We start from the raw sequence: 14,525 nt of genomic DNA on the forward strand, positions 1-14,525 counted from the left end.
TACAGCTGTGCTCATAAATTTACATACCCCTAGCAGAATCCGCAAAATGTTAATAATAATAAGCAGCCAGGGGGATGTAAACTTTTGAACAGGATGACCGGTGCAAATTATTTTATTTAAAAAAGATCTTTTTTTGTTTGTTTGTTTGTTGTTCATTTAGTACCGCACGTCAGAAGCTACATAAGATATTTACATGTTATATAATAATAACAATTGACACCGATCATCCTGTTCAAAAGTTTTCGTATCTAAGTAGATAAAAATCCGCCGGCCACCGTAGAAGGAGAACAAACGTCAAGATGTTAAGAATAATACGTAGAACTCGACGGGGATGCATCCACTTTCAGATCTACCCTTAAAATACACTCAGACAGGAAGGAAGGAAGCTGTTGAAGTCTGAAAAACCTTTTCAGACATTAGACCTTAGCATCACTTTATTCATGCACTGCTCTAATGATCAGGCTGTTTTCTAGAAGGAATTATTTCTTGTCACACTTTGTGCATGTGGGCTCTCGAGTGGCTTTAGATTACTAAGCACACACACACACACACACACACACACACACACACACACACCTGAAGCACTCCTTCCGCAGAGCGAGCGCGAGAGGCCCAGCTTCATACTCTTCTCCGTTCATTCGGGACGGAACCCTCTCCTCGTCCTCCACCAGCACGGCCAGCTCACTGTCCCGATATCCCATCATGCTCCTGTCGTTAATGTTGGCCGAACCTGACGGATGACATTTAGAGTGCTGTTTTCACGATTCTTGATTCTGATTGGTCAGAACCCGTGGCTTGATTTTCGACAAGAGCGACCCTGAGGGTAGTTCCGGCAGCAATTCGGCCAATCAGTTTTATATTAATGCTCTCGTTTATATCGCTACATTATTGTTTCTATAGTAACCGCTCATTCATGGGGACATGGATGATGGGCGTGCCACATATTCGGAGAAATTTGTTTGTTATTTTTGGAGAGAGTCTCCAGTGTCAGCACTTTTGAACAACATTAAGTGTAACTAGAAATGGATAAAAAGTATGACGTTTTGTTGTTTGAGTAATATGAAAATTGTAATCATTGGCAAACTGCTGTGGTATAAGAGAAATAAAATAATATATATATATATATATATATATATATATATAAAAAAGAAGACATTTTGTGGTTTAAACGCACATTTCCAGGATAGACCACAAGATGGCGACAAATGTAGTGTTTTCCTTACCGTAGGCGGTAAAGAGGAAGGAATTTAAGGACGGTCGATGTGAAAGGTCTCACCAATGATGTAGCGGCGGTCGTCGGCGATCAGCGCCTTGCTGTGGACGTAGATGAGCTCAGAGATGGGCGTGTGGCCGAGCTCGGAGTGCGTGCGCACGCCACACAGAGAGATGTACTGCGTCCATTCGTCCTGCACTGGAGCGCGAGAAGGAACAGTGGTCATGATGATCACAGTGAGCAATACCGACTGGCTGAGATTAGGAGAACACACACTTACTCTGTTCCTTGAGGCGGGATAGAATAGAGTTCTTGCCACGATTGATTGTCCTGAAAAACAAAGAAAAAAAAATCTAAAACGTCCGTCACCACCATGAGAGAGTCCATATGCAAGAATGACACAAGACAAAGAGATAATGAAAGGAAAAAAATGAAATACAAGACATAGAGGTGATGAAAGAATGACATGACATTATGAAAGTAAAAAAAAAAGGACACCGAAGTCCAGAAAGGGAGAGAAACAGGAAGTACAGGAAGAGTGTGTACCTGTATGTAAAGTGCAGTATAGCCCGGATGGCGTTGCCTCCTCCCTCACTGATGTCTCCCTCAAATCCAGGCAGGAGAGGAATCACCACAAACACTCTGTACTTCTGCTTCTCACTGCACGCGCACACACACGTTTAGTTTAGACGACTGAAAAGCAAATGAAAAAACTCTTCATGCCGACACACACACGCACACACACACACACACACACACACACACACACCTGTGTGCCTGCAGGATCCTCTTGACAATAGCGTCACCTATGCTGTTGCTGTTCTTGACAGACTCACCACAGCTAATGAAGAACTGATTCTGAGGAGAACAAACATAACACTGTCATACCATCAAGACTCTGTATCTGTACGTCAGTGACGGGGAAGGAGGCGCGTCTTCTGTACGTCAGTGACGGGGAAGGAGGCGCGTCTTCTGTACGTCAGTGACAGGGGAAGGAGGCGTGTCTTCTGTACGTCAGTGACGGGGAAGGAGGCGCGTCTTCTGTACGTCAGTGACGGGGAAGGAGGCGTGTCTTCTGTACGTCAGTGACAGGGGAAGGAGGCGCGTCTTCTGTACGTCAGTGAAAGGGAAGGAGGCGCGTCTTCTGTACGTCAGTGACGGGGAAGGAGGCGCGTCTTCTGTACGTCAGTGACGGGGAAGGAGGCGCGTCTTCTGTACGTCAGTGACGGGGAAGGAGGCGCGTCTTCTGTACGTCAGTGACGGGGAAGGAGGCGCGTCTTCTGTACGTCAGTGACGGGGAAGGAGGCGCGTCTTCTGTACGTCAGTGACGGGGAAGGAGGCGCGTCTTCTGTACGTCAGTGACGGGGAAGGAGGCGCGTCTTCTGTACGTCAGTGACGGGGAAGGAGGCGCGTCTTCTGTACGTCAGTGACGGGGAAGGAGGCGCGTCTTCTGTACGTCAGTGACGGGGAAGGAGGCGCGTCTTCTGTACGTCAGTGACGGGGAAGGAGGCGCGTCTTCTGTACGTCAGTCCCGGGGAAGGAGGCGTGTCTTCTGTACGTCAGTGACGGGGAAGGAGGCGTGTCTTCTGTACGTCAGTGACGGGGAAGGAGGCGTGACTTCTGTATGTCAATGACAGGGAAGGAGGCATGTCTTCTGTACGTTAGTCCCAGGGAAGGAGGCGTGTCTTCTGTACGTCAGTCCCAGGGAAGGAGGCGTGTCTTCTGTACGTCAGTCCCAGGGAAGGAGGCGTGTCTTCTGTATGTCAGTCCCAGGGAAGGAGGCGTGTCTTCTGTATGTCAGTCCCAGGGAAGGAGGCGTGTCTTCTGTACGTCAGTGACGGGGAAGGAGGCGTGACTTCTGTATGTAAATGACAGGGAAGGAGGCGTGTCTTCTGTACGTCAGTCCCAGGGAAGGAGGCATGTCTTCTGTACGTCAATCCCAGGGAAGGAGGCGCGTCGTCTGTATGTAAGTGTAGGTGAAAGAGTGTGTGTGTGTGTGTGTGTGTGTGTGTGTGTGTGTGTGTGTGTGTGTGTGTTACCTCTATATAAATGTAGTGCTGGCTGTTCTCAATGATGTCTACATATGCTTTATGGATGGAACATTCGCATGTCCCGGCTGACCAGCGATCCACCGAGCGAAGCACCTGACGATGGAGAACAAGGGGAAAAAAGAGGAAAAAAAGAAGAAAAGAGAGACGATTAAATTTTTTAAAGAAGAGCGATAATTAATTTGTCTAATTATTTTTCTGAAACGAGGCTCTAAATATAACTGCAAACATAAGTAACTAAGTAAAAAAAAAAAATAAGAAAGAAAGAAAGAAAATCCTCGTTCTTATTGGCTGAAAGTTAATTTCTCAGTCCCCCCTGTTCGAGATATTAGTTAGGTCATCTGAGGAGCTCACTGTTAGTGTAACAGTGTAATTAGTGTTTAATTACTGAGGATATTAAAATATTTTTGGGCATATATCCAGTCTCGTGTGTGTGTGTGTGTGTGTGTGTGTATACCTGTACAGATGCTTTGGCCGTTCCAGGCACGGTGAAAGGAAGCTCATCGGCAGTAGTGTGACTCTTGGGCAGCAGGTACGGGTAAAATGTGGCTTTATACTTTTTCTTAAAATTCTGAAAAACGGCAGCGCACACACACACACACACACACACATCGTTACGTCATTTAAACCCTAGTGCATATGTAATACTAGGCTTCATTAAGCTTGACCTCTGACCTTAGTGAAGTTCCAGCGCTGGATAAAGTGGCGTGCCAGGTCCCTGGCTGCCTTCCCATGAACCACCACTCCGAGGTCGCGCCATGGGATGCGAGGCACATGCGTCCGGTCCACATTGTCTGAGTGAGAAAATACATTACTACTGCAACTACAATGCGTATACTCCTGCATGCATGCTAGCACAACTCAAATAGTGCTTGGCGGTACCTTGGAAAGGTTGGTCCAGCTGTGTCCAGTCCTTCTGGATGAAGTTGCTATAGTCTTTTCCCAACCATAACAGCATGTTACAGCTCAAATCCACCTCATCGCAAGCTTCTCCAGCCGCTCCGCCAGCAAGAGGAACATCCTCCCCTTCAGTCTGAGAGAGAGAGAGAGAGAGAGAGCGAGAGAGAGAGAGAGAGATGCACAATACAAAACAGAGCCATATACTATAATCCATGATATAGGTTTTATTTACTTTTTTAAATTGCTAGTCATAAGTCATAGCCACCTCCGGAACTGAGCGTGCACTGTGATTGGCTGTTTGCGATTCCATGACGTCAAACAACCTGTAGCTATTGTCGTCCCATCTCCCGAAGGCAAGGTCCAGCCCACCCACGAAGGCCACCGATTGGTCGATGGCCACCATCTTCTCATGGTGGGCCCACAGGAAGATGACGGAGGCCACATGGTCGGGATGACGCATCACCTAGGCAACAGCAAGATAAACAATCAGAAATTTAGCATCACTACAAACAAATAAATGAACAAGAGTGGTTCATTCGTTTAAAAAATAAATAAATAAAATAAAAGTCTTATTATAATGTAGTGTGTTTTGTGTAGGGTTCACACCTTGATATTTGGGTGCAGGTCCATGAGGGTCCTCTTACTGTACTCGCTGTTAATGCCCAGGGCCAGCTCGAGCTCTTTATACAACAGCACACACACCTTCACACCTTGCTCCTGAAAACACACACACACACACACACAAACACACACACACAAACACACACACACAAACACACACACACAAACACACACAATGAGGGAAGAAACCAAAAGGAACTTCCATTCACTGTCTCATTATTGATTTACTCAAAGCACAAATCTGCTGCTTACGGCTTTGCGTTTGAGGATCTGGTCCAGACGCCAGTACGTCCCCCTTGCTGGACGCTTGAGGTAAACTTCGGGACTTAACCTGAGAGAAAACGGAGAGAGGACGAACACAAAGCAGCAATTAATCCCCAGACCGCAAAGCTCACAACGCAGAGTCAGATCTCAATGCTCAGGAATTTAAAACAATTAAAAACTGGACAGGACAAAAACGTAAAAACCCCAAAAGCTGTGAAGATAAGATAAGGAGTCCAAGATAAATCAATATAACTGGAACGATCTAGATTCATAAATGTAATAGAAGGTGCACACAAAATACACAGGAGGTCCAAGCTATCAGCAGCATGTCTACAATGGAAATCTACTTTCCAACAGTAATAATAAGCCACTTGCCACGTGACTTATACTGACATTTAATTTTCCAGGTCTGACGGAGTAAGTAGAATCTGTTCTGTAACAAACATCAGCACTGAACTATGGCAACAATAACAGCACAAAAACTAAACTACTCGAAACTGGCACTGTGTGCATTGAGTGCGTACTGACCACCAATCAGTGATGAAGATCTCCTCCTCCGCCTTCTCCAGTGCGTCCGCCAGGTCTGAGAAATACCCACTCCCGTTCACGTACCTGTCAATCAAATCCATCAGTCGCTCACTCCATCTTTAACAATGTCACTGAAAGAAACTAAACTCTTCTACATCTCAACACCAAGAGAGAATGCGGACACATGACCGAAAACATCATCAGATCAGAACCCAATTAAACAAATGAGACAAAAATATTGAGGAAAATGATCTGTGAGGGGTAAAAGTATGTGAACTTTTGCTTTCGGTATCTGGTGTGACCTCGTCGTGCAGCAATAACTGCAGATAAACGTTTCCGGTAACTGTCGATCAGTCCTGCAGATCAGCTTGGAGGAGTTTTATCCCGTTCCTCAGTACAGAACAGCTTCAACTCTGGGATGTTGGTGTGTTTCCTCACATGAACTGCTGGCGTCAGGTTCTTCCACAACATTTCTACTGGATTAAGGTCAAGTTTTTTGACTCGGCCGTTCCAAAACATTCACTTTATTCTTCTTTAACCGTTCTTTGGTAGAACGACTCGTGTGCTTAGGGTCGTTGTCTTGCTGCATGACTCACTTCCTCTTCAGATTCAGTTCACAGACAGAGATCCTGACATTTTCCAGTAGAATTCGCTGGTGTACTTGTAAGCATGCAAGTATGTATAAAAGTATTTACTTATATACTTGTGAGTAAATGTCACGTTTCTTATGCTTCCGTATTTGCAGTAGTAGTACCGGTTTAATAGATCTTACACATCAGCTTCTTCATTAGTCGCCTCTCTTACTGCATATTTTGCAGAGACAAAAGGTCAAGGTTACACCAAGAGCCCTCTTCCTCCCTCTTTGCCGTCCTCTGTATTTTCCCAGTCTTATCCGTCAGCCATTCTGTGAACTTATATAAACCTGCCGTGTGTGTGTGTGTGTTTGTGTGTGTGCTTAAAAACCCTGCAGCAGTGAACTTGTTGATTAACTCTGTGTGCAAATAAAATGTCCTGTGTCAAAGGCCAGGCGAGAAAATGATGTTTAAAACATACTGAAGACGCATTACAATGCTAGAATAAATGCACCAGTACGAAAGTAGCAAGAAGTAAGAACTGAGGAATTTCCCGTGCCGTGCGTGAGGATGCAGAAATGCAGCAGTCATTTTTTTTTGGACCCCAGAAGCTTCTGTCGTACTTAGCTCCGGGCTCTGAAGTAGCCATTTCAGTTAAAAGTGTCCCATTGGCAGACTTCCAGTTTCTCAGCATAGATCACGCCATTGATTTCTTTCTTCGCCAGATTCCTCACATCTTTGGCTGCCAGACCAAGACGGTCACAATCCGTCACTGTGCTTCACAGAGACTTGCACAATGGCACTAATGTTGTTCTGACATACTACTGACTTCTACTGAAATCTACTACTGAAATCTAGCGCCGTAACTGTTTTCCACCGACCGTCACTAAATCCTTCATCGTCTTCTGCGCTGCCTTTCTGTAAACAGCTCTCAGCATCACTGAGGATACTTTGAAGCCGGATGACTGCCAGATACTGAGCCAGAACTGAAAATGCACCGGGACTATTAAATACTATTCATCAGACTAACACCATTTTGTTTTTTTACTATAAACCCCTCCCCCACCAAGGTTTTACTTGGTTATACTGTAGTTTTTCCTCTAGATTACATCACTATAAACCAAATCATATATGCACATATACCTGTACACTGAAGCATGCACTTAATTAAAGCTACAATTATAATTCTAAGTATACACACACATGCTTATACCTGTATGCGTAGAGATATGAAGCGATAAGTATAGTATGAATGATAATAAAAGGAGCATGCTAAGGAGATGTACCATTTGGTGAGGGAGTCGGGTCTGGGAGGGGCGAAGCCGTCGAAGCGGTGAGTCTTGAGAAAATCGCAATGTTCAGACAGACGCTGTATCTCATGACTCCACCATTGGGCCTGCCTGTAGCTATTACACTTAATGATCAGCTTCCTGTAACCACACACACACACACACACACACACACGTTAGCTTCCCAAACACTATCAGAACAATCCTTCATAAATACGATTTCAATACCGTACGTGAGATTCTTTCAAAGAACCATATGCTATGTATACACTCGTAGCTGTGGAACGTCCTAGTTATGAAACAAGCTAGTTCTCACCAGACTCACTAATTTTCCGTCTCGCAAAAAAAAAAAAAAAAAAATAATCTACCTTGTTTCTGCGAAGACGTGACGCGTACACTTTGCAGATGTTGTTACACCCAGATGTCCCCTCTCACTAACTTTTACAGCAAGCTACTATGATAAAGAGACTGAGGAGCGCACACCGCCCGTCCCTCGCAAGAGACGAGACGCACTTACAGTAATCCTTCTTAAAACCAGCCATGATTATGGCAGACACGGGTCTCGACTGGGTTCATCACTACCGTTAGTGCTCATGTACATTCGTTTTACACGTAAAACTTTCTTCCTTCTTAGCCGTTAACGGAAACGAATAACTCGTGAACGTAACCGTGTACGCGCCGATTTTCCGTCTCGACCCTTTTAGGAAAGGTACGAGTGGCTACGCGGTTCACGTGCCGGCGGCGAGTTCTCGGTTTTACGTGGCCGTGTTTCACACCTGCTGACGTTCTCGATGCACACTCCGTGTTTCGTGTCCGTGTAGCTGCGGTCCACCAGAACTTTCAGCTCGGGGTCGAAGAGCAGCACGAAGGACACCACACCTCGTTCTCTGCGTTCAGAACGGACCCATCGTTAATAAGCGGTTAATGAGCTGAATGATAGAAAGTGGGGAAAACTGAGGAAAGGTCTGTTAAAGCTTTAAAAGTTATTGACTTGTACCATCATCAACGTTCAGCCTTTCACACAGAGAGAGACTGCACCGTGAGCAAGGATGAAAGCAGCGGAGACTTTTACTGATGGAGAGAAAGAGAGAGAGAGAGAGAGAGAGAGAGAACCACTACAAGTGTGAAAGAGGTATGAATATGATTATGACCAGGGAAGAGAGTAGAGAACAGAACGTACAGTAATATAGGTGCGTAATGGAAAAGAAAGGAGGAAAGTATAGTGTGTCCCGCGTGTGAGAGAGAGCGCGAGAGAGAGACCTGGACATGTAAAGCAGAAACGAGTCCTTGACCACAAGCCAGCGTTGCGACCAGCGGAAACAGAACTGATGGTGGCCGAAGCAGTTGATGCCTTGGATCCGGTGACCTCCTGACCTCTTCAAAATAAATCCCTCCCTGTGAGAGAGATTTAAGAAAAGCCAAGAAATCAGCCTGTCGCTTATTTATAGGCACCCTCTAATACACACACACACACACCCACACATACTCACAGGCCTTTGGGTCCAAGATCTTTTATAAAGGACAGAGGGCTGATGCTGAGGAACTCCATCTGAGAGCATACGTAAGCAAGTGTTTACTAAAATACATTGTGCATTGTGTGTGTGTAATAGCTGACTAACTGCCACAAAATCAGTGTAACGAGATGTATGCTCTAGTGGTTCCAAACATGTTATACAAGTGCGTGTGTGTGTGTTCACCATGCCACTGTAGTTTTTGCAGAAGGAGTTCTCCAGAAGGTTGTTTAGGTATTCTTCCAGGTATTTCTGTAGCACACACACACACACACACACACACACCATTGCAAACCAGTGAACACATTTCAAGCAACTGGACTGATAATCCAAAAATCAGCAGATTTCAGCGTAATAATCTGATTATTCAGTTAGTATTACACACTAAACACTCTCACCTACATCGGGGGGGGAGGTTTTTTTTGATTGATTAAAGTTGTTTGTCGGCCAAAACGACGAGCTAAAAAAAAAAAATCTGCGCCAGATTTACAAAAGTTCAACCGAACAGCTGACTTTTTCCGCGTACTCGCGCCGATCGACGGCCGATCGGCCGTAAACGACCAGGCGTGGTCGACGCGCGGCGGATTATATTTCGCAAAAAAAAAAACGAAGACTAAATGGGGGAAAGGACACGTCTCCTGCGCCGAATCGTCCAGCGATGCAGCTCGGCCGCTGCCGCGCGTTCACGGATACAGAAACTCGAACTCGTCCTCCTTTTACAGGGCGCCACGACCTTCTAAAAATAAATAAATAAATAAATAAATAATCGATCGAGGTTTACATTAGTAAGTCTCCTTATATGTTAACGTCGCACAAACCGGATGCTCATAAACACCACGATTCTTGTAGACGATTTACGAATAAATTTGTCCACATCCCCCTTAAGGGTGTAGCAGCATATGAAGAAAGAAAAAAAAAACGAATCAAATTTTGTAATGTCTTTTACGAATAAATAAATAAATAAATAAATAAATAAATAAAGTTAAATACAGATGCATGGTTAAGGATCTTTAACTACAATCGCAAACAATTCATTAATATTAGAAATCGTATACACCGTTACTAATACAGTAATACATCACAAGCGTGTGTGTTTCTACCGGTTTGCTGGAGGTCCTGCCCATTCTCTCGGTGCCGTGCAGAGAGGGCATCTCCTCGGTCATGCTCTCCAGCTGCTGCCTCTGAATGGCAAACCTGACCCACACACACACACACACACACACACACACACACACACACACACACACACACATTAAAATATGATAAAGATGATTCTTAAAGCTACGCAGCCTCATTAATTATTGTGTCCATGGATTCATTCAAAATACTGAGATTTTTAGGGCCTGACACAGCACAAGCCTAATGTTGAACATGTGTCTGAGTGTGTCTGAGTGTGTCTGAGTGTGTGTGTGTGTGTGTGTGTGTGTGTGTGTGTGTGAGAGAGAGAGTGTGCTCACCTCCCGAGCGGGAGGAACTGCAGCATCATCTTGTGCTTGTACAGGTCTCTATGCAGGTCATGGAAATGCTTATACTTCCTCTTTATGGTCCAGGTGAAGTCGCCATGGGTCAGGCGCACCGTATACAGAGAACAAACACGTACCTGCGCACGCGCGCGCACACACACACACACAAAAACAACACAATGAGTATTTGACTTATACTTTTTTTTTTCCTTGTGAAATCACATTACAATGACATATTATACAGAACTGTGCAAAAGTCTAGGCGTAGATGTTTATGTCTACTACGTTGCTGAGTCCGCAGAAAAATCACACACACACACACACACACACACACACACACACACACACCTTGGAGCGGGTGGTATATCTCTCAGTGTTCTCCACTCTGCAGGTGATGGGCGTGTTATGAAGCAGCGGAGACACGCCCCTTTCCTTCAGATCGTTCAGGTAATGCACCACGAAAAACGCACGTTCTTCTAAAGAAGAAAAAACAACAATACCACACATACACTTCATAAACATCCTGCATGGTCCTTGAGGAGACGGACACAGAACTCGTCCCGTTACAGATTCATTTTAAAAGATCCTTTCTGTAAAATTTCCCCATTTCCCAACACGACTTCACCCAAGGGGATCCGTCTGAGACTGGAAAAAGATGACTTTATTAGTTTTAAAAATCAGACGGATTCAATAAAACGTGTCGACCGGCTAAAGCGTGCAGAAGGAGTAGGTTTAAAAACAACGGTTTACTGCTTTGGATTGGGGGCGGTTATGAATCATTTGCATATTCGTAACCTCCCTATCTTTCACTGTCCAGTTTCGGGAAGTCTGTGCCCTCTGTATCCTCAGATTCCTGTTCTCGGCGGACAGGAGTGAAACCTAATGTGGTCATTTCCGGTGGTAGGGCATCCTCCTCAGGGTTTGGCGTGTTGTGCGTTCGGAGATGCTTTTCTGCCCACCCCAGGAGAAATAGAAGGTGGTTATCTTTATTTAAGGTTATCGTAGCAGCGCGAACCAGTCTGGCCATTCTCCTCAAACCTCTCGCTTCTACAAGGCAGAACTGGCGCGAAAACAAAACCGTTTCGTTTTCCGCACCGTTCTGACGCCAACTCTAGAGTTTATTGTGTATGAAAATCTCAGGAGATCAGCAGGTTCTGAAATAAATGTTCTCAATCCAGCCCATTCGGGAACAAAAAACAAACCAAAAATGTTTCGCTTCGTTATATGGAATTCTGCTTCATGCCACGTCCTGTATAACGTGGGTTTCACGGCAAATACGCATGCATGTATGCATCCTGGTAAAATTCCAGTCCAAACACAGGTTTTGAGAGACAAACCCTCTCTGACGCTTTGCTGTGTAGCTGGTCTTCACTTGATCTGGCACTATGTGGTAGAGATTCTGCTAAAACAGGCCAAGGCCACTGTTCTCCTCCCATGTCTCATAAATCCCCTCATATCATCCTCTCCATTCGGAGAACCCATGATACCATTTTGCTGTTACGTCTCATGGACCGTAAACTCATTTCAAGGTCCAGAAGGATCACTGTACGAAACCCTGTTGTTCCTCACGAGTAAGCATGAGAAATGTCCACGAGAGCATCGCTTCTGCACTCCATCAGCGTTCCGAGCTGCTTTGAATCGATAACGTTGTTCGAGTTGGAGCGTTACTTCGGAGATGTTCGCTGATCTGCTCTGGGAATTCTCTCCAGCTGTAACGTTCGCATGAATACTCAAACTCGTTTGCCTCGGACCGAAGAGTCGTTTGGGTAGGGGAAACAATTGTGTTTTTCACCGCGTTCTGCATGTACTCTCACCACCGTAAGATATATATGTAAATTCTCTTGGACTTTGCTTCCTTTCACATGTCTGGGTTGATATTTATTATCGCTATTTTAGTTCAATCCATATTTAAGACGTATACACCATGTTGTTCTGGATTCGTCATATGAAAAAATAAATAAATAAAAAAATAAAAGTATGACTTTGTGTAAAACACATGCACCTGTACACCAACAGAGAAGGTGGTTCTGTTAAAATCAAGGTTGCCAGATTGGCCTAACAGTTTCTTTTTCTTTCTAACTGACTATAAACGATCTCTGGTTGTGGCCAGATTCTAATTATAATTAGTTCGTGTGTATTTTGGCTTGGCACAATCTGGCAACCCTGGCAGAAATGCACATTTTCTATTGGTTATACAGCAAAACAAACATGTACCTACAAAAGATTATGGACTTTCTTTAAAAAGAGAAGAAGAAAAAAAGGAACGCTAACATGCATTATCCAGTGAAAGTGTTTGGAGTAAATATAAACAGTCAGTAATTCAATTTCTCACAGTGAACAATTACTTGGTTTCTATGAGCTTTACACTCATGACTTTATTTATTACGTTTTTATTATGTTTTATGTAGGGTTATAAAGGATTAGGTTCCGTTTTTAGAAACTAACCATAAATCACCACCTTTCTCTTTATTTCTCTTTTAAGCCGTACATTTCAGTCAGTGGAAACGTTTGTGTGTGTGTGTGTGTGTGTGTGCTCTCACCAATGTTCTTTCTGATGGAGTCGAGCTGACCTTCAGTCAGAAAACTCACACAGGCGTCATCGTGAGAACACTTCTTGTCTGTGTTGACCTCTGGGCTCGCCATGATGCTACTGACCTTTATACACACACACACACACACACACACACACACACACACACACACACACACACAAACACACACACAAACACACACACAAACACACACATTTTAGTCTCTATCCCAGCTAACAATTTTATGTTACAAGAACATTTCCCTAACGTTCCCATTAAATTATAAAATCATTATTCCTAAAATGTTCTAGGAACGTTCAAAACGTCCAGTTTTATTTAGACGCTGTATTAACGTTCTTGATCGGTTATAAAAAACGTTCTTCAAAACGTTATTACGACATTCCATTCACCGGTTATATAAACGCTCGCTCAATGTTTTGGTACGGTTATGAAAACGTTATGTAAAACGTTACTCGAACATTTAATTTTCCATTACATACAAACATTTCCTCAGCATTCTTCCTAGGTTACAGGAATGTTTTCTTTGCAACCGTACGTTCCGTGCTCATGTTATTTAAACGTTCTCTCGAAGTTTTTCAACGGTTATGAACGCAAAACATTACCGGACGGTTCACCGACAGTGTTGCTTTCAAACTTCAGGACGTACAGGCATGCGCAGGACGTGTCGGTGGCACGTTCACACGGCGGACGCGTTGACGACTGCTTATGTGCGCGTGCGCGGAGGGTTTCTTTACAAAGTGATATTGCCACCTACAGGCCTGACGTGCATAATACAGCGGTTTTAGCCGTTTCTGTGGATCGTTTCGAAAACGTTGTCATCTGTACGCGAAACTTTTCAAAAACGCAAAGGAAAAAAAAAAATCCCTTTTCCGTTTTTAGCTGAAAGCGTTGTCGTGTAAACGTACCCCTGTACTCCTAAGACTACATGTTCACCAGCAGTCACTTCCAAGCTGCTGCTCTGCACTGATCAAATCCTGATTTTATAACCACGACCTCGTCTGAGAAAATCATCAGACACACAAGTTAAAGACTTACGGCTATGCCGTGGTTTCGGCTGTATTTACATGTGAAATGATCGCTCGGAGAGAAAGAAGTGAGCGATTGGTGTGTCTCCGGGGGAAAGCGGGGGGGGGTTACATACTGAGTGACTACGTTTACATGGACAGCAGTAATCTAATTACTGATCTTACTCTGAGTAAGATAATGTGATTATGGTGTTTACACGAGTCGCTTTTAGAATACTCCTTTCATGTACCCGTTTTACATGTTCTAGAACATAATCAGATTAACCTCACACGTCATTACGTCACCGCGCCACGCCTAATCTCGTGACAAATTGTCATGACATTTTTTTAAAAAGTAATGTTGTTTTTTTTTTAATGTTCCACTAAAAATGTAAGAATAACGTTTTGATGCTAACGTTTTAAGAACGTTTATCAAAGACAAAATGTTGGGGGAAAAAAAAACAACCTTTCTACTAACGTTACTTCAAGAACTTTTCAAATAACTTTCGGAGAACGTTAGCCAAAGTTCTGAGAACGTCCCCTGTTACCACAAATCTCTC

At 44.1% G+C, this 14,525-nt stretch overlaps 1 protein-coding gene across 2 annotated transcripts in view; it reads right to left on the reverse strand.

Annotated features, from left to right (window-relative positions):
* The window catches only part of pld2 (phospholipase D2), a 32,317-nt gene that overhangs the window by 4,182 nt on the left and 13,610 nt on the right, over positions 1 to 14,525 (reverse strand). For both annotated transcript variants that reach the window (XM_053617840.1, XM_053617841.1), the window contains exons 2-23: positions 12,950 to 13,064; positions 10,758 to 10,885; positions 10,404 to 10,546; positions 10,047 to 10,140; positions 9,133 to 9,198; positions 8,926 to 8,984; positions 8,696 to 8,830; positions 8,212 to 8,322; positions 7,433 to 7,576; positions 5,575 to 5,658; positions 5,035 to 5,113; positions 4,768 to 4,878; positions 4,427 to 4,624; positions 4,144 to 4,294; positions 3,937 to 4,055; positions 3,719 to 3,832; positions 3,253 to 3,357; positions 1,983 to 2,071; positions 1,760 to 1,873; positions 1,494 to 1,543; positions 1,277 to 1,411; positions 577 to 730 (exon numbers count right to left, since the gene is read on the reverse strand). In XM_053617840.1, coding sequence (XP_053473815.1) covers positions 577 to 730; positions 1,277 to 1,411; positions 1,494 to 1,543; positions 1,760 to 1,873; positions 1,983 to 2,071; positions 3,253 to 3,357; positions 3,719 to 3,832; positions 3,937 to 4,055; positions 4,144 to 4,294; positions 4,427 to 4,624; positions 4,768 to 4,878; positions 5,035 to 5,113; positions 5,575 to 5,658; positions 7,433 to 7,576; positions 8,212 to 8,322; positions 8,696 to 8,830; positions 8,926 to 8,984; positions 9,133 to 9,198; positions 10,047 to 10,140; positions 10,404 to 10,546; positions 10,758 to 10,885; positions 12,950 to 13,052 — 2,486 coding nt within the window. In that variant the 5' untranslated portion in view covers positions 13,053 to 13,064. The remainder of the gene's footprint in view (positions 1 to 576; positions 731 to 1,276; positions 1,412 to 1,493; positions 1,544 to 1,759; positions 1,874 to 1,982; positions 2,072 to 3,252; positions 3,358 to 3,718; positions 3,833 to 3,936; positions 4,056 to 4,143; positions 4,295 to 4,426; positions 4,625 to 4,767; positions 4,879 to 5,034; positions 5,114 to 5,574; positions 5,659 to 7,432; positions 7,577 to 8,211; positions 8,323 to 8,695; positions 8,831 to 8,925; positions 8,985 to 9,132; positions 9,199 to 10,046; positions 10,141 to 10,403; positions 10,547 to 10,757; positions 10,886 to 12,949; positions 13,065 to 14,525) is intronic.

Source organism: Ictalurus furcatus, chromosome 28 (assembly GCF_023375685.1).
Source record: "Ictalurus furcatus strain D&B chromosome 28, Billie_1.0, whole genome shotgun sequence".
Taxonomy (NCBI): domain Eukaryota; kingdom Metazoa; phylum Chordata; class Actinopteri; order Siluriformes; family Ictaluridae; genus Ictalurus; species Ictalurus furcatus.